Source organism: Cucurbita moschata, unplaced genomic scaffold (genome assembly GCF_002738365.1).
Source record: "Cucurbita moschata cultivar Rifu unplaced genomic scaffold, Cmos_1.0 Cmo_Scf00030, whole genome shotgun sequence".
Taxonomy (NCBI): Eukaryota; Viridiplantae; Streptophyta; class Magnoliopsida; order Cucurbitales; family Cucurbitaceae; genus Cucurbita; species Cucurbita moschata.
In genome coordinates, this window is record NW_019268546.1 from 1369764 (window position 1) to 1397485 (window position 27722).

General features: G+C 36.0%; 4 protein-coding genes across 10 annotated transcripts; 2 read left to right on the forward strand and 2 right to left on the reverse strand.

The window, feature by feature from the left end:
* Nucleotides 1–4281: 4281 nt before the first annotated feature.
* Nucleotides 4282–5936, forward strand: LOC111464179 (crocetin glucosyltransferase, chloroplastic-like). Its single transcript, XM_023108263.1, has one exon. It carries the CDS (start codon nt 4401–4403, stop codon nt 5763–5765), a length of 1365 nt encoding a protein of 454 aa, XP_022964031.1. The 5' UTR covers nt 4282–4400; the 3' UTR covers nt 5766–5936.
* Nucleotides 5937–14196: 8260 nt separating this feature from the next.
* LOC111464549 (probable xyloglucan galactosyltransferase GT14) lies at nt 14197–16248 on the forward strand. The gene has a single exon (XM_023108792.1). It carries the CDS (start codon nt 14468–14470, stop codon nt 15950–15952), a length of 1485 nt encoding a protein of 494 aa, XP_022964560.1. The 5' UTR covers nt 14197–14467; the 3' UTR covers nt 15953–16248.
* A 1601-nt stretch (nt 16249–17849) lies between these two features.
* On the reverse strand, nt 17850–20491 carry LOC111464417 (long-chain-fatty-acid--[acyl-carrier-protein] ligase AEE15, chloroplastic-like). 7 transcript variants are annotated; one of them, XR_002714032.1, is made up of 6 exons: nt 20279–20491; nt 20054–20158; nt 18825–19190; nt 18653–18710; nt 18477–18579; nt 17850–17982 (listed from the first exon to the last, which is right to left on the reverse strand). XR_002714032.1 is itself a non-coding variant. In XM_023108615.1 (5 exons), exons 1-4 carry the CDS (start codon nt 20393–20395, stop codon nt 18684–18686), a joined length of 399 nt encoding a protein of 132 aa, XP_022964383.1. In that variant the 5' UTR covers nt 20396–20491; the 3' UTR covers nt 18386–18579; nt 18653–18683. The 7 variants fall into 7 exon arrangements, 3 of the variants coding, with proteins under 3 accessions (XP_022964383.1, XP_022964382.1, XP_022964384.1); XR_002714031.1 differs by lacking the exon at nt 17850–17982 and having other exon boundaries at nt 18386–18579; nt 18825–18972; nt 19041–19190; XR_002714033.1 differs by lacking the exon at nt 17850–17982 and adding an exon at nt 19638–19720 and having other exon boundaries at nt 18386–18579.
* A 1531-nt stretch (nt 20492–22022) lies between these two features.
* On the reverse strand, nt 22023–25728 carry LOC111464546 (receptor-like kinase TMK4). The gene is made up of 2 exons (XM_023108787.1): nt 23326–25728; nt 22023–23250 (listed from the first exon to the last, which is right to left on the reverse strand). Exons 1-2 carry the CDS (start codon nt 25583–25585, stop codon nt 22730–22732), a joined length of 2781 nt encoding a protein of 926 aa, XP_022964555.1. The 5' UTR covers nt 25586–25728; the 3' UTR covers nt 22023–22729.
* Between the last annotated feature and the right edge of the window lie 1994 nt (nt 25729–27722).

Sequence of the window (27722 nt, forward strand, 5' to 3'; positions counted from 1 at the left end):
TTTTTTTTTTTTTTTTTTTTTTTTTTTTTTTTTTTTTTTTTTTTTTTTTTTTTTTTTGTATTTTCTATTACTTCAAGCCGTATGAATATCTAGCCATTATTCTTTCTTACCTTTTCTCTCTCATATTTTTTTTGTATTTATCTAAACGTGAGTTGTTGTGCGGTTCTAAAAAAATATGTTAAAAGAAAGAACATGCACATAAGGTTGATAAGGTTTGAGTTTCCATCCGACCTTTTGATGCAAAGTTTGCCAAATTGGAGTTAATAAAGAATTCTCCAAAACTAACGTTTCATTTTCAAGAGGAAGGACACAATAAATTTTTGCAAATATACTAGAAAATAAGCCACAACACCATAGAAGATCATGATGTTGTTTGTGGTTTCATGTTGGCGTTCCCTTACGAAGTCAAATGATGTCGTTGTGGTATAGAGAGCAAAAATAAATTGGATAAAAAACTAATAGAATTTTAATCATTTTTGGGTTTTTAGTTTGAAACATATTTCTCCAACTAAGTTTAAATTGGATCAATAAGGAATTATTTTTTGTTGCTTTCTCCATCGAAATATATATTAATGTCTCATCTGTTCTACCGCATCCAAGTATCAACTTCCATTGATAAAGTGGGAATTGGTGATTTAGATCCGTCCTACAAATCCACCTCTTCAGGTTCATTGCAAGTCCCAGACAACTATTTAGGTTAGTTGCAACATATATAGACACTCTAAATTACAATTCGATGGTGAATTCATGTTTATAATTCAAGTTTTTTAAAATCTAAAAAACAAAAAATGAGATGATTTTCAAATGAGATTTTTAAATAATATTTGTTATGTTTTTATTTTTGTATATTCCTTAAAATTTATATGTATATATTTATCTAACCTAAAGTTTCGGATCGATAATGGATTTAGGTGTGCATATCATTAATCTAGCAACCCAAATCAATTGGGACTTTAAGGAGAATTTTTTCAAACGACATTGTTTTGGGGCAATTTTGAGAGCAAATTAGGGCATGTTTCATTCGAGGTTTTTTGGCCCGAAAAGGGAAGATGGTTTTCTGACTGATGCATATGATTTGCACATGGTAGTTCTTAACCTTATCAAATGATGCCAAAGCTCTAACAAAAATTTGATCTAAATTGGTCAATGAATGTCAATAAAAATATATATTTATTGGTTTTGTGTAACAAACCTTTATGAGACCAACAAAGAAAGTTTCAATTATAATATCCATGGCTAAAACATTGGTCAAGTCTTCACGACCACAACATAGAATTCTTACTATTAAACTATGAATACTTGAAATTACGCTCAAAACAATCTCAACTATTAATAATATCGATTGAACTTGTAGCTCATTTATCTTCTTTTTTGGGCTCTATCCTATGGTCATGATCTAAAACTGGTATCTTGGTAACAATCTCATTTCTTTGAGTGCCAAGAACCAACTTACTACTATGTAACGATTTAGATCCACCGCTAACAGCGGTTGTCTTCTTTGGGCTTTCCCTTTCGGGTTTCCCCTCAAGCCTTTAAAACGCATTTGCTAAGGGAAGATTTCCACACCCTTGTAAATGGTAGTTTGTTCTCCTCCCAACCAATGTGGGACATCACAATCCACTCGCCTTCGAGGCCCAGCGTCCTTGCTGACAGTATTTCCTTCCTCCAATCGATGTGGGACCGCTCCCAAATCCACCCCCCTTTGGGCCCAGCGTCTTTACTGGCACACCGCCTCGTGTCTACCCCCTTCGGGAAACAACGAGAAGGCTGGAACATTGTCCAGTATCTAGCTCAGATACCATTTGTAACGATCCGGATCCACCACTAACAGATATTGTCCTCTTTGGGCTTTCCCTTTTGCGAGAAGGCCGGTACATCGTCCGGTGTCTGGCTCTGATACCATTTGTAATGGCCCAGATCTACCGCTAGCAGATATTGTCCTCTTTGGGCTTTCTCTTTCGGGCTTTCCCTCAAGGCTTTAAAACGCGTGGGAATGTTTCTACACCCTTATAAATGATGGTTTGTTCTTCTCTCCAACCAATGTGGGACATCACATACTATCTCATACCTAAGCTGTGAATCTGAGTATCTTATTCTTACCATGATTGCTATTTATCTTCTTTGGCTTATGCATCTTTCGCATGACCTCAAGGTCCCAATTCCACAGTACTCCTTGTTATTCTGTGACAACAAAGTGCTATTTTTGAGCTCCAATCTTGTTTCTAACAAGTGTTCCAAAAATGTCAAATTAGATCGTCCTTTCCTTTAGGAACTTGTTGTCTCCCCCATCTTCAAGTCGCTGACGTCTTCACCAAAAGTGTTTTTCAGCATCTCTTTGAATTCTTTATACCGAAGTTTCACATTCGTTCAGATCTGACGCTCAGCTTGTAGGGGTATTGTGGATATTTAACTTGTCATTACGGTTTACCATATATATCTTATTTGAGCATTGAATATAGGCTAATATCTTGTATTATTGAGGATGTTTGGCTTTCCATTACAATTTACCATATTTATCATATTTGATCATTGATTATACGCTAATATTGTGTATCTATATATTGCTCTTTTCATTTCCTTTGTATCTAAATGATTGTAAATATAGAACTTTCACTGTTCTTTAGGTGGGATAGTTTTAGAACATATTATCAGAAAGCACGTAAAACAAAAGGCTAAGGCTCCCCATCATGCATATAAAAATTCTAGAGAACGTGGTAACTAAATCTACCGTCATACACGAACATTTAAGTAGGTTTAGTTACCCAACATAGTTTTCATGTGTCCCAACAGTTTAATAAGAAATATTTTCACAACGAGAATCAATAAACATAAGTACATGAAATTCCTCTATTTAAATTCTCCCCTCGAGTTGTTATTGCTCTTTCTTTAATTTGTTTCGATATATTTTGATTGTGGGTCATTTCCAACAATTTTTGTCAAGCGCCACGTGTTGCTTATGAGCATGATCTTTTAACTATTCCACTATTCTCAACTCCTTCGTAAGATCCTTGATATGCTTCTCCAACAGGTCGTTATTCTTTAATACTGAAACTCCATCGAATTTAAGGTTCTTGAATCGGTTTGAAGATTTACAGGGGACGAAGATTCAACCTGTAACTAAGCATCATAACTCATACATAATAATATATTAGTATATGATATCATACGATACAGCTTATACATCATCCTAACTTATATATCATCGTAGTTCATAGATCATAAATGGTAACTCATACAATTTCAGTCTATTATAGTTTATCGAATAATAAAGTCACTATCTAATAAGCTTAGGTAGGATTTGTTGGAGATAGGGATTGAGGGAGGTTACAGCTTTTTTTGCGGGTTGTTACAATGACGACATCACTGTGATATCACCGCATGTGCATCAGCAATTACATCACTGCTGACGGAATAAATATATATTATATATTTTCCTTTCCTTTTTTCTTTTTCTTTTTCTTTTTCCTTTTTCTCTTTCTTTCCCAAAAATGTTCTTCCTCTATTTGCGGCGTCAGGTCATACAATGGAATATATTAAATTATAGTTTTTATTATTATTCAATATATATTTAATTAATTCTTATAAAAAAAAATTATTAGAGAAATGAATTACTTATTTACCAACATTATTATTTAATTAGTTTAAAATATTTTAAGTTTTAATTAATCAATTAATATTAATTGACTTACCTAGTATAGAGTTTATTTTCCATAATTGATTAATTAATTTTTGGAATATATTAAATTAGCGCCTTCATTATTAATATACCATAATTTAAAAAAAAAATGATTCAAATTAAATTTATAATGAATAATAATAATAACTATAATTAATTAAAACTAATTAAATATTGTATTGTATTACATAAATTCTTTTCTGAATCTTTTCTTTTACTATTTTATCAATAATTATCATAATTATATAAATTCGTCAAAAAATAATTTAGCCATGAATTTAATTTTTTTTTCACTATAACATGTATAATTAATTATACCAAATAGAGTAATATAATAAAATTATTGAAACGACCGGTGGGAATAAAAAAATATTTTTTTATTTATATAAAATTTTGATAGTGTTTTCATGTAACATTAAACACAATTATACGATTCTCTCGTACGTTATATTCTCCAATATCTTATTATCAGACATCCGAACATGGGTAGTATATATAATTATAATAATAATTATTATTATTAATATTTTGTTTAAAAGTTTGTAATTTAAGTAAAAAAAGAAAAAGAAAAGTTGTGTAAGGTAATCAATTTCCTTCCCCACATTGCTAAAGAAAGAAACCATGTTGTCTTTTGTGTTGTCTTGTGCTCGAAATTTGTAGCTATAAAAAGGGGAAGAACGTATCAACATTCACACCCACCAAGTCCAACACCTCTATCAATTACATGGCACAATCACACCCACATGTGCTCTTCGTAGCATTAGCCACCCACGGCCACTTCAATCCAGGCCTTCACTTAGCCAACACCCTCTCTCACGGCGGCGTTAATGTAACCTTCGCCACCTCCTCCTCCGTCCGCCACCGTCTCCCCAAACTTCCCTCCTCCCCAAACCTCTCCTTCTCCTTCTTCTCTGACGGCCAAGACGACGGCTTTAAGCTCGGTAACGACGTCGTTCCATTCCTCTCACAATTCGAGCGCCAAGCCTCCATAGCCATCCGACAAACCATCCTTAAATCCAAAGCCAATGGAAAGCCCTTCTCTTTTGTTGTTTACTCTTTGTTAACTCCATGGATGGCGGAAGTGGCTCGTTCATTTCATCTCCCTTCCGCTCTCTTTTGGAACCAATCCGCCGCCGTTTTTGCAATTTATTATCACTTCTTCAATGGCTATAAAGACATTATTGGAAACGCCTTCGCTCATCCTTGTATTAAAATTCACTTACCCGGGCTTCCTTTGTTGGACTCTAAACAACTTCCCTCTCTATGCAACCCGGCAAACTCCAACTCTTTTGTCCTCAAACTCTACGAAACACACTTCCATGTCATCAAACAAGAACCCCATTTGAAGATTTTAATCAACACGTTTGATGATTTGGAGCACGATGTTTTGAGAGCGATTAGTGTTGAATTGATCCCAATTGGGCCTGTGTTGCCTTCTCTTTCTTTCTTTCACCCTACCAATTCTATGGATTTGAAGCCCTACATTGGGTGGCTAAATTCCAAACCCAAATCGTCGGTTGTGTACGTGTCGTTCGGGAGCATTGCGGCGGTGTCGACGGCCCAATTGGAGGAGATAGCTAGAGGGTTATTGGATTCAAAGCTGCCATTTTTATGGGTGATGAGGAAAAGGAGCGATGGTGATGAAGGAGATTTAGTGAGCTGCCGAGAAGAGCTGGAGGGTAAAGGGAAGATAGTTACGTGGTGTTCGCAACTTGAGGTGTTGTTGCATCCATCCATTGGGTGTTTCTTGACGCATTGTGGTTGGAATTCTTCGTTGGAGAGCATTGCTTGTGGTGTGTCGGTGGTGGCGTTTCCGCAATGGACGGATCAATCCACCAATGCGAGGATCATTGAGGAGTCGTCTAAGAGTGGAGTGAGGTTGAGAATGAATGATGATGGGATCGTTGAGAGGGGAGAGATTAAGAAATGCTTGGACCTTGTCATGGGCGATGGTGTTGAGGGGGAGAGTTTGAGAAGGAATGCTTTAAAATGGAAGGAGTTGGCCAACCATGCCACCACTAAGGGAGGCTCTTCCAACGTCAACGTCAGCTCGTTTCTTGATTTTGTGTGTAATGGTGGCAACCGTTAAGAGTATCGGTTTAGGATGTCTTTCAATAATTTATGTTTAGATTTAAATCACATCTCTAGTTTTAAGAATGAGAAACAGAAATGGGATTGAAAGTTTAATCCTCGTTAATGTTCACAGCGTTTGAATAGAATACAAGCTACCGAATAATAAATCAACCTCTGAAATTTTGAAGTTGGATTTGGCTGATTCTACCGAAAAGAAAATTTTGATATTTAAGAACTTGAAGATCAATGTTCCTCTTGAATCACTGTGCGCATGGGCTAGTCTAAGCAGGAAAGATATTGATCAATCAGTAACAATCGCTGTAGAGACCCGAAATAAAAACTTTTGAGATGTGGGCTTAAAAAGATGATATATTTGGTGGGAGGTGATTCCAATTCATCCATTCTGTCCCAGTCCCTGTCACTTTTCTTCGTTCTTCCTCTACTGCTCTGATACCATGTTAAGAATGAGAAACATATGTTTTTCTATTTGTCCTCTACGGCTCTGATATCAGGTTAAGAATGAGAAACATAAGTTCTTCTATTTTTCCTTCTACTACTCTGATATCATGTTAAGAACGAGAAACAAAAGTTCTTCTATTCTTCCTCTGTTCTGATATCATGTTAAGAATGAGAAACATAAGTTCTTCGGTTCTTCCTCTACTACTCAAGATTAGTATACCCAATATATTATTACAAATATTAGTTACAATTTTTGAAGAGATTGAAGACAGGTGATATTATCCTTTTGTTTTCTTGTCACTTCCAAAAAACTTTCCGACAAAACACATTTCCATACATGGAACGAATGTGGCTTTGAGAATTGGATACGTCAGCAGCTGACGGCAGCAATGACTTTATGTAACACGTAATTGCTTACGTAGCTCATTATTTCCCTTCCCCACGTTGTAACGTTCACTTTTATTGTTACCTCAAATTCACCGCTGGAAAAAAAAAATATATATAAATCTGTTTCCATATCTTATCCGTATTTGCATATGCCGACACGTAATAATAATATATATTTCTACTTTTAAATTTATTCCATCAATTTTTTACATTATAAACTTCCACCCTCAACTTAATTCCCGATTCGTTGAGTTCTTCACGATATCAATTTTTATATTATACGACTGAATACAAATGTACGATTGTCGTCGACATGATTGATTGCTATGAATATGATCAACCAAATTATGAGTGAATTTAAGACGAACGACGCTGAGAATAACTTCCCCATTAACACCAGCAATTTTCCTTCATCCCATAAGTTAAAGAAACATATGCGACTAAAAATAAGGTAATATTGACATGGTATGTTACAATATTAACGCTACAGATACATATGTTTTCTTGTTCACGTGTTTTGATGGAGGGACTCGTAACAATGAAGCTTGTTATGCTCGATGTTATAGATTGGCTCTTAAACGCTTGCTGCACGAGTTTGTGTAGCATGAAATGGGGTAGGCACTAAAGTAACTTAAAAGGCCATAATATTAAAAATTTATTAAGCAGAAAATTAAAAAATAATTAAGAACTTATTAAATACTACAGCATTTTTCGAATATAAAATATATTTAAAAATTCAAGAACTAAACCGACATAAATTAAAATTTTTTTTAGACTTATCTTAATCATTATAAACGAGGGAATTGACCATTTCATTTTGTTCTTTTGTTTTTTTAAGGTTTGTTCGTTGTTTTTCGAGAGAATCAACGCACGTGCTTAAATCTTGGCCCATCTCTATTGTCGAACAATGTGGACAATGAATTCCTGATCCAACCAAACCTGTGATTGGTACTACGAGTGTCCCATGTTCAAATGTCGAATTTGAAAAGGTGCATAGCTTTCTATACCTAATTTCTCAATTTTTCACATGGAATTTATTGCAAATAAAATATATTTTAAAAAATATGTAATTTAGAGTGGTCCAAATAAATTTGTAACTAATAAGTGGTTGAATGTTCAATGTTTTATTTAATAGATTTGCAATAAATTTGTAACTATAATAAATGGTTGAATATTCAATGTTTTTAAACATTAAATAGATCACATGTTAAAAAACGAGACTAGTAATATAATATAAAATTGATTGTCGGTAGACTTATGATAACAAAAGTACGTAATCTCAAATTATAAAGACAGATTGACACCCATTTCTAGTGCATGGTTTCACGGTACGAAAAATCTAATCTCTAGGAGTGAACTATCCTGTTTTTGAACTTAATCAGCTTGCATAACAACAACAATAAATGACCGGTATCTTAGATTGAGATGCTACCACATAAAATTTGTTAGGATGGTATGACATCTAGCTAGTCTGATCATCATCCATGAAAGGTTAGATGCAACCCTTCCATAGGGTTATAGAGTCACTCTGAATCTGAGGAAGAGCGGCCAACTACTATGTTATTTGCATGGTCCCACGCCACCTCTTAGGATGGGTCCACCAGATAAGAGCACCTAGTTATCTTGATAGGCTATACTATCATGCCTAGACCTAACTTGATGGTACTTGTACTCCTCCTGCTTGGCGAGGCTACTAATGCTAAGGACATATAGGAGAGGATAAGACACGAAGACTTTGGTAACATTGTCACATTATTACTAGGTATGTAAAGCTTTCATACTCGTCTTTCTCGTGGAGGTCTATTAGGTTCTTAAGTGCATCTAAGGAGTTTAATTGTCATCTCATATTTTTAGGATAGTCGGGACTTGCTCTTAGGGATTAATTTGATCTCTGGGTGCAGTCAAGTCTAGACCTCTGATCGTCGCTCATGAATCTAGGGTTCTCGATCTACTAGAAACGTACTAACCCAGGTCAACATGTAAACTGCTCTAGTTCTAGCACTGTAATCTTAACCTGGTTCACTCCTACATACTTATATTTCTATTAATCACCTAAGCACATAAAACATATTCTAAACATCGCTTTGATCATCTCTAGGCTACGAGGAGGTATAGTAGGTTTTTAGGGCGGATAGGTGGCTTAATACAGACTTTCGACTCCAGGGTACTCTATTTTGACTTCTCGAGTCTTTCTTAGTATTGGAGCACTAGGACCTAGATCTCCTAATTGCCGCTCATGATCCTAAGGTACTCAGTCTACGAAAGGAGTTTTGCCCTAGGTCATCATCTAGCTGGCTTGACTCTAGTGTTCTAGACTTAACTCTGTACAGATAAATACGCTCTATAGAGAGAACATGCAATCAATCACTTAGAGTTAAACATATTATATCATGCATTCATATAAGGTCAACGAAGAGATAACATCCATCAATCGCTTGGAGCACGACCACAATAACACCATCTTCATTCTAACACATTAGAAAGTATTAAAATTGACATGTAACTTAAATTCTAATCCTAGAGGTATTTCGATAATTTTCTATAACATGCATTGCATTCTCACTCAAAATTGTCATTCTGAGATCCTAACCATGCATATTTTAACCACCTAAGACAAGGTATGCTCTCATGCTAGCATGTCTTAGCGATAGCATGTCTTAGCGATCCCTACAAGTATGACTTGCCTAAAGTCTGTGTGGTTACTTCCTTGGATAACACATGCCTTTCCGAGCTAAATCTTTTGCGTGTTAGGAGCTCCAAAAGTTCTTAAATTTCTCTAGTATATCCTAGTACAAGTCAAAATAGTGTTACTATCAACATATGAGCAAGAAACAATTGATATACACTTCCACCCATAACTAATCATGGCTTTGCTCTGATACCGTGTTAGGAACCACGGACCCTCCACAATGGTATGCCATTGTCCACTTTGAGCATAAGCTCTCATGGTTTTGTTTTTTATTCTCTCTAAAATGCCTCGTACCAATGAAGATGTTATTCCTTACTTATATACCCATGATCATTCCCTAAATTAGCCAATGTGGGACTCCCTCCCAATAGTCCTCAACAGCTCTATGGTCATATCAGATTGCGTTCAAGTCACCCAGTACGTGGACATATAGGTACTCGAAAAAGTCTTTCATCCCCCCTTAAGCTAGAATCCGAAATGGATATTAAAGAAGTTGAATCTTAATTTGGTCGCAACAAGACAACTTTAGCTTAATGAATTGGAAGAACGTAGGCTAGGTGAGTATTACAATACACAAATATACAACGAACACATAAAACAATAGCACGATGGGAGAATTAGTACGAAAAATCTCAACGAACGTCAATTAATATTACTTTTTATTTGATATGGGAAGTAAATTACAGCAAAAGTTGTGGTGGGATTTAGTCTAAGAACTACCCGGTTCCCATGCGTGCAAGAACTCGAATTTGTTTAGAGGAATATTAAGCAATGAAAAACCCTTACTATCAGCAAACCAAACACATCTTTCATTATTGCATCGATCAGAAAACCATTTTCCGTTTTCTGGCCAGAAAACCTCAAATGAAGCATGCCCTAATTTGCTCTTAAAGTTGCACCAAAACAACGTCGTTTGGAAGAAATTTTCCCTGAATTCCCATTTGTACTGGGTTCCTGGAGTGACGGTGTGGACACCTAAATTTATAATGTAGATAAAAGTGAAGACATATATGGTTCACAATTTCAAGTAATTAAGAAGATACATAAAGTTAATGACCTAAATCGTTGTCTTTGGACTTGCAATGAACCTCAAGAGGTGGGTTTCTATAATGGTTCCAAATAATTACTTCCCACCTCGTCAATGGAAGGTGATACTTTGAGTCTGAAAAAAAAAAAAACATAAATGACGTATTAATATATCAATACCCGTTATTTCGGTCCATGTTCCGTTATCCAATTTCTTTGGGTTCTCTATCATGTGAACTTTGACTCGTGTTCTTAGTTTATTAAAAATAAACTGCATTAAAAAAGTAAAGAGGCTTACCACAGGTACATCGTTCGAGTTTGTGGGCGAACACCAAAACGAAAACAAAAACGACAAAAGACATGAGAGTTTGCATGATCTTCTTCAACCGTGTTGATGCTCGTTTTCAAGTATATTTATATTGTTATGTTCTCTTGAAAATGAAAGGTTGAAGTATTTAATGAAAATAAAAAGACACTCTTTGTATATAAATTCAAACGTTTAGTGTTAAATTTAGTAAAATAAAAACAAATTATGTAACAACAACGTAGCAATGCGTTAATTATTAGCGTTTGGAACTATCATTATTAGCTGCAAGGATTGAATGGTTTTTTTTATTTTTATTTTTATCCTTTTTGCCCACTTACAAACGTCTTTTGGTTACCATGTTAAGAATGAGAAATAGAAGTGGGATCGTATCTACTTACGTAGTGCCTTGTCTCCTCTTAAGGCGAGTTTACGTCTACATACAGTAGTAGTTCCTCATGTTACCCAATCATGTAGTCCCTCGTCCCCTCTCACGGCGGGTTTACGAGTTGTAACCAGTTCTACATATAGTGGTAATTCCTCACATCGCTTCTCATGTAGTCACGTGTCTCCTCTCAAGGCAGGATTAAGGCCTAGACCCGATTCTACACATAGTAGAAGTTTTGGCCTTGACAACTACACTTGTAGTCAAAGTCGAGGCATCAGCCTTGACTCGTTTCTACACTCAATAGGAGTCCTTACCTTGAGCTAACTATCCATGGAGTCCCTAGTCTTTCTACAAGACTAGTTTAATAGAATCGCGACGTCAACCTTGTCCTAATCCTTCACTCAAGTGGGTTGAGTGTTATATTAAGCTTCCTTAATCATATTTAGATGTCGTTGTAATTTACTAGGTTCTTAGTTGCGTTTAGACGGTTTAAATCTTATCTCTCATTTTCAAGATGTTTGGGGTTAGCTCCTCGAGCTAAACCACTCTCTAGGTACACATGAGTCTAAGCTTCTAATCACTCATGATCCTACATACTAACCTTGGTCAACAAGTAAATCGCACTAGTTGTAGCGCACTAATGTTAACTAATTCATCTCATGCATGCTTTGCTAGGGAGATATTTCTATTGATCAACTAAGCTTCTAACCCGTAATTTAAACTTCACCTTAGTCATATCTAGGTGCTGAGAAGTTCTATTGGGTTCCTAAGGCGACTAGGTGGTTTAATGTGGACTTCTTGCTATAGGTTGCTCTATTTTGACTCCTCGGGTCTTTTTCCTTCGACCGTCGCTCATGATCCTAAGTCGCTCAATCCACTGGAGGCGTTGTGACCTATATTATTGTCTAACCATCCTAAGTCGCTCAATCCACTGGAGGCGTTGTGACCTATATTATTGTCTAACCAACCTAACTCTAATGCTCTGTCTATATGCAAAAAAGCACGCTCAAAAGGGAGAACATACAGTCAGCACCTAGAGCTAACATGTAGTGTATCATGCACCCACACGAGCAAACAATCTCAATAGGGAGATAACATTTATCAATCACCCGGAGAACAAACCACAATAGCCATCCTTCTTTCTAACACAACGGTAAGCATATAAAAAATTATTCATCACAAATGGACAGAAAGATAATTTTATCATACCATGCATACAATACATACTCATCTAAAAACGACGTTCTAAAGTCCTTAACATGCATTTTCTAACCACTTATGGTAAGGAATGCTCGTATGCTAGTATGTCTTAGCGAATCCTACAAGTATTACTTACCTAAAGTTCATGTGGTTACTTACTTGGAGGACGTGTGCCTTCCCAAGCTACCTTTTTTTCGTGTTGGGAGCTTCAAAATTCTTCAAATCTCTTTGGTCGGTTCTAACTCGATCAAAGTTAGGTTTAATATCAAAATTGAGATGAAAACAGACAAACGGAGGTCGAAAAATACCTCTCACGTGCTGTCAACTACACATTCAACTCCTTTGTCAAAATTTTCTTAACTTTCTCTATGCAACTCTAATTAACTTAGTTTCTTCACAAAAGTCGTAGAATTTTAATATAAATTTATTAAGGTGTTTTTCTCATAATTAAAGAGTCTAGTGGGTTGATGTCCACTTCTCTCGTGGTAGAACCACTTAATTGGGCTATTGTTTTTATTATTTTTAGAGCGGACTAATTTTATGCTCTCTAAAGTTGTTAGCTTGTAAGACAAGCCAACCAAATTGATCCGTTTGTTAATCCAATTGATTTAAAAGTTTTAGTCTGTGTGATCACGACAAAACCTACGAAAATTTTATTCCAAATTTTTTTTTTGTCCTCACAATCCAAAAAATTAAAGAGTAAGAGTAGAGTACATTTATTAGGGATGGATGTAGAACCATAAAGCTGAACAAAAACCTTCCTCGAATAAATGAAATAGTGATTATTCAATAGTCGAGTGTAATGACCTATTTCGTTAAAATCTCAAGCCACAATTCACGACTCGAAATAAAAACTGACTCACTAGACTCTTTAATTTGTTGAACGTAATTTTTTTTTGTGGGAAATACTTGTACTCTTTGTTAAAATGACACTCTTTATTCAAGATCGAGAAGAGATTATAAGACACTCTATGACAACTACTGTACTCTATGCTTCCTATTTCTTGTGATTGTGAGGAAGAGGTGAAAGGGTATTTACAGCATACGCCAGAGACAATTTATTCCTAAAATTTATGATACGTCTCTTAAAAATATCTAAATCTTTTTACAAACATCTGGATTTCTCTATTCCTAAAATAGATCATTTTTTTCTAAAATAAATGTAGGCTCATACAATTATTGAGTTTGACCTTATTTTGACACTCTGGTCGTTCACTCCACCCTATTGAGCTGACAACAAAAGCTCTCATATTTGTTAGTATTCAACCCTTTTGTAAACAAGTCTATCACTCATCTGTCTTGATCTACTACATCTCGATTTCTTCTTGTAGGACTTTCTCTCTAATGAAATAGTAGTGTACCTCCACATGCCTTGTTTTAGAATGAAACACCGAATTTTCTGTAAGGCGAATCGCAGATTGGTCGTCGCAATGAAGTGATATTAGATATAGTCAATTTTATGGTGCAAATCTTCCGTCAATAGTTTCAACCGTACTTTTCGCTCCAACCACTACTCTATACTCTGCTTCTATAGTTGACAATGATATGGTTGTCTTTTGCTACACCAAGAAATTGTTCTCAAACCAAACTTGAACACGTACCCGTGGTTGATATTCGAGTATTATGGTCTCCTACACATTCAGCATCACAGTATCCAAGTAGCTTGCAGTCCATACAGAAGACCATTGTCGATTATACCTTTAACATATCTCAAGATTCATCTAGCTGCATCCAAATGAGACTTCTTTAGACTTTGCATGTATCGACTCATGACTCCAACTGCATAAGAAATATCCGGCCGAGTTAAGACACTTTCTTGTCTCGATCGCATCAAGGGTCAAATGGGTAACACTCATGCATGTACCGACTCATGACTCCAACTCGATCCTCACGTGGTCAGATGAGTAACACTTGACGGTTAATCATGTCTATGTCTAATTGGGCCTGGATAAAAAAAAAAATAACTATGGCATAGAAAAGTGTTTAGATGATTACGCCTATCACGCATTCATAGCGTATTATGTGTTGGAAAATTAAACGAGATGGCCTCACCAATTATTACACTTCAATTTCCTTTCCATTCCAACACTGTAACCGACGTTTTCTTTTATCCTCCATAGCTTGCTGCTCATCAATGGCGTAAAACTGTAATTTCTGCTATTCCTTCACACCCTTCATGCTGATGATGCTCTCCTAGAAAGCCCTCTGTGTTGAAGATGCCGTTGCTTTGACTCCAGCAAGACGCGTCCACAGACATCCCAAAACATGGAGAAGAAACTGTTCAGAACCACTTGCTCCACCGAGCTCTGGTTCGCCATTTTCATTTCCTTCGCCATAACATGGATTTTCCTCTGTTTTGATTACTCCACTTTCCATTCCTCCAACAATGGCGTCCTCGCTTCCTCCTTAAACCCTAATAGACTACTCGTCAAACACTCTGCTGCTGCTCGGAGCGTCGACTTGGAATCTGACACCGCCGATCCTTGCTCTGGTCGCTACTTGTTCATCCAGGACATTCCGAGTCGTTTCAATTCTGATTTGATTAGAAATTGCCAATCTCTTACCAGAGGAACCGACAAATCCAATATGTGTCCGTATTTGGTGAACTTTGGCCTAGGGCCTGAAATTGAAGATTCTCAAGGGGTTTTCTCCAATAATAGTTGGTTCAAGACGAATCAATTTCTGTTGGAGGTCATTTTCCACAACAAGATGAAACAGTACAAGTGCTTGACGAACGATTCGGCTATGGCGGCCGCCGTTTATGTACCGTTCTACGCTGGTCTCGACATCAGCCATTATCTTTGGAATCCGAGCATCTCTGTTAGGGATTCTTCAGCTAGAGATTTTTTGAGTGTGATTTCTGAAAAACCTGAGTGGAAGAGGATGTTTGGGAGGGATCATTTCTTCATTGCCGGAAGAATTTCTTGGGATTTCAGAAGAAAAACGGATGATGTTTCTGATTGGGGAAGTAAACTCAGATTCTTGCCTGAGTCTCACAATATGACGATGCTCTCTGTTGAAGCAAGTTCGTGGAAGAACGATTTTGCGATTCCGTATCCGACGTATTTTCATCCATTGAAACTGAGTGAAGTTGTTGAATGGCAGAGTCTCATGAGGACCAAACGGCGCCGTCATTTGTTCACCTTCGCCGGCGCTCCACGGCCGGAACTCAGAGACTCCATTCGCGGTATGGTAATCGAACAATGTCGAGGTTCTTCCCTCTGTAAATTCATAGATTGTAGTTCCGATGGGGTTAATTGTGATGATCCTGTTACCACCATGAAAGAGTTTCAGAGCTCGATCTTCTGCTTGCAACCTGTCGGAGATTCATACACCAGAAGATCAACATTCGATTCGATCTTAGCTGGGTGTATTCCTGTTTTCTTTCATCCAGGTTCTGCATATTCCCAATATTTGTGGCATTTTCCTGAGAACAAAACAGCTTATTCTGTGTATATACCTGTGAGGGATGTGAAAAATTGGAACGAGAGCATTGAGGGGATATTGAATGGGATTCCCAAGGACAGGGAATCCGCCATGAGAGAGGAGGTTATAAGAACTATTCCAAGAATTGTTTATGCAGATCCCAGATCGAAATTTAGGGATTTTGAAGATGCATTTGATTTAGCTGTTAAAGGGATTCTTGAAAGAGTTGAAGATGTTAGAAGGAAGATCAGGGATGGGAAAGATCCCAGTGAAGGATTTGATGATCCTGATCATTTTAAGTACACATTTTCCAGAAAAATCTGATAAAAAATGTTGCCGATTTGGATGAAGAACAATGGAAATCAGGGTTGTTGCCGGATAATATGATTCACCAAGTAAGAATTCTCATACATCCTCATCCTATTGTTCAAGTTTTTGCTCCTATTTTCTGTTCTTCATTTTCTTTTTCAATGTTTCATAGATTGCTGCTGCATTTGTTAATGAGTATTGGAAGAATTACAGTTTTTGTTTATTAGGATGTTTTTGTGTCATCACGTATGTATAAAAGATGCATTACATACACCTCTAAATGAATTATATATCATATTTATTCTTTCCTCTATCTCTTTTTAGCTTCTATCATAGTTTAGCTTTACAAAATATTGCGTATGTTTATTATTATTACTTGTGAATATATTATTGAGCTTTTATTTAATGTGAGTTTACCTACCTCCTTTATTAGAGACACGTGATAGTCATGTTATTCCCGTATAGCATCGTCATTTTACTTCTCATTTATAAGAGTGAAAACTATCTTCACCGCCCAACACCGAGATCTTTTAAGACGTTTTGTTCTTAGTTATAGTCTAAAAATTTTATTATATTCAGATGTGGTCTCGATCCATTTATGTACCTCCCAATTAGGTCGTGGTGTGCATAAAATAGAGAATTGTTAAATCAAAGCGGGGGACAAAGTGGACCACGAAGATAACGTAGGATGCTAATTTGATTAGAATACTTCATTATATATTGCTTTAGTAAAGAGCTGAATTTAAGGGTTTGAGGGTGTAAGTGGTCACAAAAAAGCAGAAACAGAAAGTTACAAAAAGAGAGCATGAAATGGTTCTTGTTTGAATAGCCTAATCATTTGCATGCTTTTTCAACAAGATTTCAATGCTGCCTTTTGCTTTTTTGCTTCTATTGTTTTGCATGCCATCTTCATGATTTATTTCCATTCATATCAATGGATTATTTTATTCCCTAAATTACTAAAGTTAATTTTGGTAGTTCCAAAAATATTATAAAAACATTAATTAAAATATTATAAAATATTATTATTGATTAGGTTGGATGGTAAACTATTTGTTTAAAAAATACTTAGTTTAAATTTTTTTAAAATTACCCTTAAATTTTAAAAAAATATTATTGGATTTTCAAAATTTTTAACGCCCTTAAGCTTTTTTTAAATATCAAAACTACCCTTTTAAACTTTTTATAAAAAGTTCAAAATTGGTCTTACCGTTAGATATGGATGGAATCGTTAGTATCACGTTTCAAAAAGTACCATAATATTCTAAAATTTTTAGAAAAGAAATTTTAAAAGTTTTTACTATTAGCATCCTTCAAATTGAAGAGGGAAAAGGGGCGTGACATATAAAGCATAGATAGACAATTTTCATCCACGTGTTAACGGTAAGTGAGAATAATTGTAGTGTGAAGGGCTAGGAGTTGTAAGGGGTATGGCACTTGCAGAACTTCCTAGAAATAATGGAGCAAGGGTAAAGAGCTAAGGTAGCCGTCTACCATGGTTGCTAGAACTTGAAGAAAACCATAAATACGTAGGTATATAATAGACTGATTTGGTTCGAATTGACCTGAATCTTTGTCTAATAAACTCGAAACTTGAATCAAACTGATTTAGTTCTAAAAAAAAAATCTAACCCAATTTTTTTATTCAAGTTGGTGGGTCGTTTTTCGAATTCAATCTACACCCCCTATTTTTTTACAAACATAGGTGGCATTAAATGTAACTTAAAAGATTGAGATGCCATTAAATATGGATTGAGGTTGTTGAGTTTCCTAAAATTTATTTGGTTTGGTCACTATTAATTTATTTAGTATATTAATATTGAGAAAAAAATGTGAGATAAACTAATTAAAACGCAATAAATCTATCCTTATTTTGAGAGGTTGAAATAAAAAAAGAAATAAGTTATTGAAGTGTTGCCGACACTCTGATGGGACCGTCGTTATAAATGCGGATCGGCGCCTTACAGCCTTTGCAGACAACACGATGCCCAACATCTTTGTTTCTGATTCTTGCACCTCCCCAACTTTGTGTGGGACCTCTCTTCCTACTTTGTAACAATATACTCAAATTGAAGCTTTTTCGTAACTCAATTTCATCTGATCTAATTAAATTTTATAGTGAAAATGTATCGTGAAAATCTTTGAATACCCAATTCCTCAAGTCCATGAAGGTTGTCCGGGCATTAATCGGGCCAAAACATTACAGTAAAAATCTAGCCGAAGAAAACATGAAAGCATGAACATAACATCCTATTAAGAAAAATATGACACATGACATCTCATCTAGATGAGAAAAACATAAAATCATGAGATATGGATTGGAATAGCACCTACCAAGGTCACGGTAACTTTAAGGCATGGCTTAACTAAGTTCATGCCTTAGGATAGTATCTTGGTACTTGCGTTCATGGACTAATCCTAGAATATCATATAAAGGCTTGTATCACATGTAGCATATTATAAAGTTATTTATATATATAGCTTGTGCTAAATGTTTGTCCAAGTCCAGAGACTAATTAACCACGTTATATTGCCTTACCACATTATATTGCCTTGAATAAGTTCTCTGTTTCCTTCTTGTAATAAGCAGTAACGTTGTGTCTTCGAACTTTCATTGTAGGGCTCAGTAACCCATTATCCATCTACAATTCAAAGTGTTCAAAAGTAAATTAAAAGATTTGCAAATTGGAAGTATCTTTTTCACGAATTTCATACCGTGAATGGTTCATTGACAATGAGGATTGGTCTAATTTGAAATGAACACTCTGAAGTCCTGCATGAAACCAACATATTATATTGCTATCAACCACCCTTCCTTCTTCACAAAAGACTAAGAACGAACAGTCAATGGCTAATGATGAACATAGGAACATCACAAAAGTCTAACCATTTTCTGAGTTCACTATAAATCAGGTTTGTCAAGGTTTCATTGCTAAGATAGGATGTAGCAGACAACAGTTGTCCCTTGTTGGGAACTATAATCACACCAATGGAACAGAAACCAAGTAGTCTGGTTGATAATCACGAAGATCATCCTGACAACTCAAATACAGAGGAGTTTAAAAAAAATTCTAATTTCCCAGATTTGGTGTAATTGAAATACCTTTAACTTTCTTGTTGTTGTGTACGTTTGCTCCACTCCAAGTGTAAATATGAAATATTCACAAGCCCGTTCGTACGCATGCCAAGGTGAAAGCATGCTTAGAAATTTATCCCCAACTTTAGCAGGTATAACATCCCATAAATTCTTTATCTGGAAAATGTTTGACATACCAAGCAGCCTTAGAACACATCATACTTTGGTGAAATAAAGAGGAGTAGTGAAACAAACCTGGTGCAATAAATTTCTGTGGGTAAGCATGACAGCTTTAGGGTATCCAGTTGTGCTACTTGTATAGATAAGAGTAGCAATATCATCCAAGTTGATAGCTTCATATGTATATAACTTACTATGAAGCATAAGTTTACGACTCTCTCATCCCATATCCATGATGTCCAATACCGTCCAGTCCCTCAGCTGCCAGGCTTGAGTTTTCGCCCCATAGAAGAATGATACATCTCGTGGATGCCTTCGAACGGAATGTTTCAATGATTCGATTGAACAATTCAGGGTTGTCTACAACTAATGCTACACAGTGAAAGTTTAAATTTAAAACCAAAACATAGTTTATGTTAAAACCTATGAAGCAATTTAAGAAACCTTTCAATTGTATATTTGCAACAACTCCTCACTTGATGATCTTGAACCTCTAACAACATTAATTGCTCCCATACTCATAATACCTGAACCCAAACTATTAAAATATAACAAAATGAACTACAATATTTTATACAATCAACGCATACCTTGATCGGCAACAAGTCATCGGCATGAATTATCAGAAAAGAGTGCAATCTTTTCATCTGGCTTTATTCCAATGGCCCTAAGACCTTCACAGAAATTCAAGATAATTTGTTCTAGCTGCAAATTTAAATTTATGAAGAAAAAAAAGAAAAGAAAAGTAAGTAATATAAAAAACAAGATGGTGTTTCGTTGCTAAAATGAAGCAAAAACATAATCACTGACTATGCTGAAGAAGCAAACGAGGAATACTAACAAGATTATGGTATGGATACCTGTTTATAAGTAATCTTGGAAGCATGATTATGATATGGATCCAGTAATGCTACCCGATCGCCATACCTCTCCGCTGAAAACCTCCAAATATCAGGAACTAATTCCTTCCACCAAACAACTTTCTAGCATTGGACAATACCTCCTTCCTCTCTGTACATTATAATTCATTCATTTTCTCTCTAAAACATAACATAAGGACATTCAAAACGGATTTCAAAAATTACCTTCGATTGGCAAGAGATTCGAAAATCAGGGCTACTTTGGAGCGAATGACGAGAAATGGTAGAAATCCACAAGTGCTGATTGCAAGTAAAAGGAATCGCCGCGCCCATCATCAACATTCAAATGCCACAGAGCATAAGGATATTGAAGTAAAACAGAGGTATATCCAAGAACAACTGGATTCCGAAAAAATGGACGTGAACAAAATTTTTACTCCTAACCTAAATGGAACCGCCACTCTTATTATTTACTTGTTAAATTTATTAAGATATTAAAATACTTTCATTTTTGTTTGTAATTTTATTTTAATCAATTAATTAATTCATTGATTTTTACAAAAAATAAATAAATAAATCCATATAAGTAATTATTTAATTAGAATAAATCAATAACAATTTATTTAAATATATGTTTGATTCATTTTTACCTTACTAAAATTATTTATTAATTAGCTTATTAATTAATTGGTTGGTTAGAATTAGTTATTACTACAGGTTAGATTTTTTTTTCATAATTGTAACAATCATTTTATAATCAATTAATTATTTTTGGGCCTATTTGTTCCTTCATTAATAATATACCATAATTTAAAACTATAAAGGAATGATTCAAATTAATTTTATAATTAATAACTATAAATTATAATTAAACAAAATTAATGAAATACTTATTATGATAATTGTTTTATACATGTTAATAAGTTTTTTTTAAAAAATAATTTACTAATTAAATTTGTATAATTGATTCTACCATTTGATTATTATTATATTAAAGTATTTTCAAAGTTTATATAATTTTATTAAAATCATTTATTTGAAGATAATTTTAAGAGCAGGCTAAAAGATTTTAAATTGACATAATATTTATATTATTTTTTTTTTATAAATAAAAGTTAAATCTGGAATAAATTATTTAAAATTATTTAATATAACAATAATTAATTATCTAAAATTAAGTAATTTAATATAATTGTTGCGAGTAGAACATAAAAAAATATTATTTATTAATAGGAAATTTTAATAGTCTTCTACAATAATATTTTTTTTGTAATGCAAAATTCAATTATTTGATTCCCAATTTTTGAAAATGGATTGATTTTTAATTAATTATTAAGAAGGGATTTGAAGGGGAAAAAAATGTTCAAATAAGAGGAAGATTTTATAAAAATAAAAATAATAAAAATATATTTTTTTAAAATAGGGATTCGGATGAAGTGGTCCCATAATGAGTGCTAGCTTGCTCGTCATCCATAGGATGTAACTAACGAACCCATCCCACAAGCCATGGAGTCATCCAAGGTCGAGGGCGCTACCCTTGTACGTACCAATTTTGCTGACTATCTACATCATCAACGCGCTCCTATAGGTCAAATCCTCCGTGTAGAGTAGCTGAGCTAAACTCTCTCACTCAGGTCACACAAATCCTAATCGACCTCATTTTTAGCTCAACAATACCAAATCAAATTAGAAAGAGTAGACACATTGAATCACCTAGAGCTAGTGTACAATCAATCAACGAAGCAGACATATGCATGCTCAACGGGGAGATAACATCCAGCAAGCACCCAAACGCACACACACGAAACTCCATCCTCCAATCATGCATGTCAACGCAGAGGTGTGAACGCATTCTTCTAGTACCCGTTTGACGCATATCGGTTTCTAGTTGGGACGCACTTTTGCCGCCGATGGCTAATGCATGTCCAAATCGGACATTTTAAATATCACATCCTCAATTAAACATGGACCACAAGGAATTTTGTTTTCCTGAAAAATATAGTAATCCGCAACGCATCCCGGAGGCACCAAAGTCTAACATTTCAACTGAATCAATAAACAAAGTCTTAGTTTATCTCTAATCTCGGCGGGATCTCCGGTCACGATGGTCGGTCAGAGATGTGTTTCTTAAGTCAGTCATTGTCGGAACAGTCCTCCACACATTTCTCTCTCAAAACAGGGACATGTTCTTCAATTTCCAAACCCTTGAAGACGCGTAATCCATTATCAATCAAAACCAGCCAACAATATTTCAAAGATTCGGCAAAGAACCACATGACCATCCAAAATAAATCCTTAAAAAAAACACAACATTCCCTCTCTTTCTTCCAGCTTTGTTCCAACTCATTTTACACTTTGCTGGCTCTGAGCTCAAAGAATTCCAGGCTTTTCTGTCACTTTTCACAGCCTGGAAGAATCAATGCTTCAAATTCTAGCCCAACTAATCCAAGCTGTGTTATCAACCAAATACCAACTCGCATCATCGACCCTTTCGACCATTCTTCGACCTCAAGAAAAGAACATGTCAATTACGGTTAAGTTACGGATATGAAAGACCTTTTATCATTCGAATAAATGGAATGGAATAAGAAATTCAAATGGTCCATTAATAAAAGAATGAAGCAAATAAAAGAGAGAAATGAAGAGCAGTTGAGAATCCTTTTGGTTTGTTCTTGGTCATCTGGCATCCATGGAGTCAAAGGTGTCTGCAAATCCCGAAGGTTTGGAAGGAATGCTAGAATGGGTCTGTGAGTAAGAAAGGTCATTGAACATGGTTGATGTTCCTTGATTGGCTTGCCATCTCTGAAGAGCTTGAGGAAGGCTCATGTTCATGCCCACATCCATCCCCTCTGTTTCTTCTTCATGATGGCTCGTAGGCCTCCATTGGTCCACCAGAGGGCCAAGGATGTTAACGGCGTGCCCCATGTCCGGTCTTTGGTGAGGCTCACGAGCTGTGCAGTGTCCTGCCAGCTCCAACACCTTGTATATACACTCCATTGTCTCCTCATCAGGGTTCAGCGTTTGATCAATCGCCTTTGGGATGTTCTCTTTGTTGATCAACACTCTACGTAACCATGTCACCAAATGAGATTGCTCGTCCGGCATCGTGTCGTCCAACGCCTTTCGACCGCTGATGATCTCCATCAATACTACTCCAAATGCATACACATCCACTTTCGTCGTCACTCTTCCCGTTGCTGTTCAAAAATAGATCAAGTATTAACAATACGAACATATAACCTCAAATTTAAGACATTGAGTTAGAAGAAAACCTGCATATTCAGGAGCAAGATAGCCGAACGTTCCAGCTAAACGTGTCTCGACGGAGTACTTCCCGTCGGGTGCATTCCTAACCAAACCAAAATCAGCAACCTTAGCTCTCATGTCATGGCCAAGAAGAATATTAGAAGGCTTTAAATCTCTATGAATGAAGCTTTGTTGAGCTAAGCTATGGAGATATTCAACTCCTCTTGCCACATCTAAAGCAATTGTAATTCTTTGTTTCCAAGTAAGTGGCGCATAGCCATTCTCTTCCCAATCAAATAAATGTTGTGTCAATGTCCCTTCCGGCATGAACTCATACACCAACAGCCTCTCATTGCCATTAATGCAATAACCCAACAGACCAACCAAATGTCTATGTCTTACTTTAGTAAGCACACCAATTTCAGCTTGAAACTCATTCATTCCTTTAGTACCCATTGCTCCAGACTCCATTCTTTTCACAGCAATTATGGTACCATCATGCAACTCTCCTTTGTAAACGACTCCGAATCCTCCCCTACCCAACACGTTATCCTCGCTAAAATTGTTCGTTACTTGTCTTAGAAGATGTATCGATATCGCCACGTTCCCGCCGTCGAACGAATGGATGGTGTTGCTGAAATCCTCACTACTCTGGCTTTGCAGCTCACTTGGAACTCCAGCATAACCATTCAAGCCACTCCATGCATCACTCTTGACAATCTCCTTCCCATTCTCAGGATTGTTCACTTTCTCAAACATCTTATGCCTATTGCTTACATAACATTTGAAGACAACAAACAATAAGACAGCAATAAAAACAAGACCAGCGATGACAACACCGACAATCACACCAGCTGAAACAGAGGATCCATTGGAGGATCCAGAAGAAGGGTTATCTATGGTTGTGCCATTGGAATCAATCTTCCCACCATCATGTCCTCCAGGGGTCAAACTTGTTCCAATCAGGGGATTACCCTTCGTGTTCAACTTAACTGATGCAGCAAACTTGGGGATTTGTCCGCTCAAATTGTTGTTCGAAACGTCGAGTGTCTGAAGCTGCGCCAACGTCGTCAAACTCACCGGTATCTCGCCGGTTAAGTTATTGTCATTCAAATACAAATTCTTCAAGCTCGTCAAATTGGCAAATGCAGGAGAGATCATCCCCACAAAATGTTGCTTCCCAATGTTAATTGTAGTAACCTTCCCATCAGTACAAACCACAAATCTCCAATTCTGGCAAGCATCATCTCCTTCCCATGCATCCGCCAGCGAAATAGGGTACCCGAAAGCCCCGGCGACCTCAAGAAGCACAGAAACCTGAGCATTGCATTGCCCAGGTGTTGTCTTACAGAACCTATTCACACTACTAAAACTCGCCTGTACTCTTGAATCAAACACAGGCAACGGCCCTTGAAGCTTATTGTTATCTAAACTAACATTCAACAAGCTAGGAAGGTGCATAAGCGACAGAGGAACAATCCCAGTAAATTGATTATCACGAAGTTGAAGATCAAATAAACCCTCACATTTGGTGAGGTCTGGAATTTGGCCAGTAAATTGGTTCTTATGAAGCCAAACCTGAGTTAACTGAGTCATAGACGACAACAAATCAATAGAACCCGACAACCCCATTACCTGATTGTTCATCCACAAGCTCTTAATCCCAGATCCACCGAGAGATTTGGGCAAAACCCCAGTAAGATTGTTGTAAGAAAGACGAAGCTCCTGCAGAGTAGAAAACGAATCGAAGAAATCGGGCAAGGAGCCAACGATGTTGGCATTTGCAGCGTAAAAACTAACCAAATTAGAGGCCTGAGTCAAATCAGTGGGAATGGACCAAGGGGCAAGATTAAGATTCTGGGATAGGCTCAGAATCTGCAAGCTCGTGAGGCCTTGGAAGGCGGCGGGAGGAACAGAGGAGAAATTGTTGTTGTCGAGATAGAGAGATTGGAGAAAAGAGAGATTGGCGAAGGAAGGAATCGGGCCAGTGAAGGAGTTGCGTTGAAGAGAGAGCGAAGTGAGTTGAGAGAGGGAGTTGAGATCGGAAGGGAGGACGCCGGAGAGGGATTTGGAGGCTAAGTTAATGGAGGTAACTCGGTTGGAGGAGTCGCAGCGGATTTCTTTCCATTCGCAGAACGGGGTGTTGGTGGACCAGCCGGATGGGGTCGGAGAGATTGCGGCGGCGAGCTTCTGGATGATAGCGGCATCATCGCCGGCGGCGGGGGAGAGAAGGAGAAATAGGAGGAGGAGAGTGGAGAGAGAAAGGAGGGGGTTGAGGGAACCCATTGGAGATTGGAGAGATTGGAGGGAGAGAGAGAGAGAGAGGTTGAAGATGGAGTTTAATGAATAAAATGGGTGGTGGTACAGGGTGGTGAGTTGCAGGGGAATGAAAGAGGAGACTGGGGATTTGTTAAAACTACACAGCCGTCTGAAATATTTCGCTCACCGCCTCTTGTATATTTTTAACAATTGTGAAGCTTTTTCCATGTAATTTACTCTTTTAATTTAAAAAAAAAAAAAAAAAAATCTATAATATTTTAAACTTCGACAAAAATTAACATATTTTTATTATTAATTTTAAATAGAAATTGATAATGTTTTTTTATTTCAAAAAATTCGAGAAGGGGGAAATTTGAGAAGCAAAGGTGGCAGCTTTATGGTGAAATGCAACCAAAAAATCTGATCTAAAACAACGTGAAAACGACACCGTGTCATTTTGTTCCACCGTTTACTTCACGTTTCTTCCCGTCACATGTTTTTTTTTTTCCTTCTTTACAATTCAATACATGCTTTGTTAAATACAAATTTTGTTTTATATTTTATTATTAATTTCATAAATGCTCTCTATATTTACATAAAATTTTCATAATTATATAAAAAAATATATATATTTCTGATAATTTTATCCAACTATATTATCTAATTTTAATATTTAAAATGGTACAATCTATAAAATTGTTATTTGCTCGATAGGTTTGACTTTCAACGATATTTAGAGAGAGAGATTTGAACTTTCTAACTTTTTTGGTCGAGGTAGCACAAAAATCAAGAAAACCAATCCTAATGAGAAAACAAAGTGTTGAAGGAAGATACATAGTCTTCCATTACGGTTTATCATATATATCATATTTGATCATTAATTATAAACTAATATCTTATACGGTTGAGGATCCTTAACCTAGTCATCAATTATATATCTTATAAGCAACCAACGTTATGGCTTTATCTTCTAGGGCTTCAATCCTAATCATTAATTCATGGGTAACCATTGTCTTAAGTCGGCCTTTCATCTCGTCGATCTTGTTGGCCCTTAGAGGCATTTTCATTCATGTGAGACTTCAAAAACCTTGTTCCATAGAAACTTCACTCAAATAGAGTAACTGATCTTTGATATTTACCAACTGATTAGCCTCAAATTTGTCCAATTGTTTTGCATTATACATGTTTGTGTATTACGATTTAAATAGTTGACATAGCTCTAATACCACTTATCATAATCGTACTTTTACAGCAGTAAAACAACGATTGTGTGACACTTATTTTAATCCAGTGAACAAGTCAGACATGTGAAATTCGGACTTCGCAAACAATATTGGCGTATGCTCTGAGTCTCAAGTCACGTTTGAGAAAAATGTTTTAGAAAACGTGAGTGAGGAAATACATTGAAAACGATTTAAAAGAAAACAATTTTATAGGCTAAAAGAAAATAAACAACAACGATAATAGCATTTAACCCGAGTAGAAAGAATTGACAATTAGTCATATCCCCTATAGTACATTTTGGGGCATTTTAAACCTGACAAGTGTAGACATGATGTTGGTGACTGATCATATACCTCTAGTAAAGGTCTATTTAATATAAAAGCAAGTAAACGGGTATGGAAGAAGCATAAAACCATGTAAAACATGTCTTGGACAAACATGGCCAGGACATTAAACATGCAGGCAACATGTTTTGAACAAACATGACCGTGACATAAGACATTTAATCATTTACTAGTTATAAGAAAAGACCCGAAAAGGGGATCTCCTACTAAAAATGCCCCAACCAATTAGAGTAAAGGAGAAAAATATAAATATATGACTAAATAGCCTAAAGAATCACCTAAGGAGATGCCCCACAATGAGATATGGTGGATAAAACAACCTCGAACAAGCACCTCACTTCAAGTAGACCTACTAAATAGACACCTAGTTTCAAACAACTTTTCGATTTTGTTCGATTTTGTTCGATTTTATTTCACTTAACTTTACGATAGATATTATTCTATTTGAACAAATCAAAGAAAAATATAACTGGCATATACTGATCTTAAATCTTTAACGAGGCATCTAACGTTTTTTAAACGAAATATAACCCCCAAAAAAATCTTAGTTAAAGAATTTTAATTTAATTTAATTAATTAATTAATTTCTTTTTGTG

Bases quoted from the DNA above. Each gene is read 5' to 3' on its own strand.
- LOC111464179 (XM_023108263.1), top strand. From the start codon at position 4,401: ATGGCACAATCACACCCACATGTGCTCTTCGTAGCATTAGCCACCCAC.
- LOC111464546 (XM_023108787.1), bottom strand. From the start codon at position 25,585: ATGGGTTCCCTCAACCCCCTCCTTTCTCTCTCCACTCTCCTCCTCCTA. The intron at 23,251-23,325 runs GTTTTCTTCTAA...ATTTTTGAACAG, and splicing joins TCTTGCTCCTGAATATGCAG to CAACGGGAAGAGTGACGACG.
- LOC111464549 (XM_023108792.1), top strand. From the start codon at position 14,468: ATGGAGAAGAAACTGTTCAGAACCACTTGCTCCACCGAGCTCTGGTTC.
- LOC111464417 (XM_023108614.1), bottom strand. From the start codon at position 20,395: ATGTTGATGATGGGCGCGGCGATTCCTTTTACTTGCAATCAGCACTTG. The intron at 20,159-20,278 runs GTAATTTTTGAA...GTTTGGTGGAAG, and splicing joins GAATCTCTTGCCAATCGAAG to GAATTAGTTCCTGATATTTG. The intron at 19,191-20,053 runs GTATCCATACCA...AACATTTTCCAG, and splicing joins CCAAGATTACTTATAAACAG to ATAAAGAATTTATGGGATGT.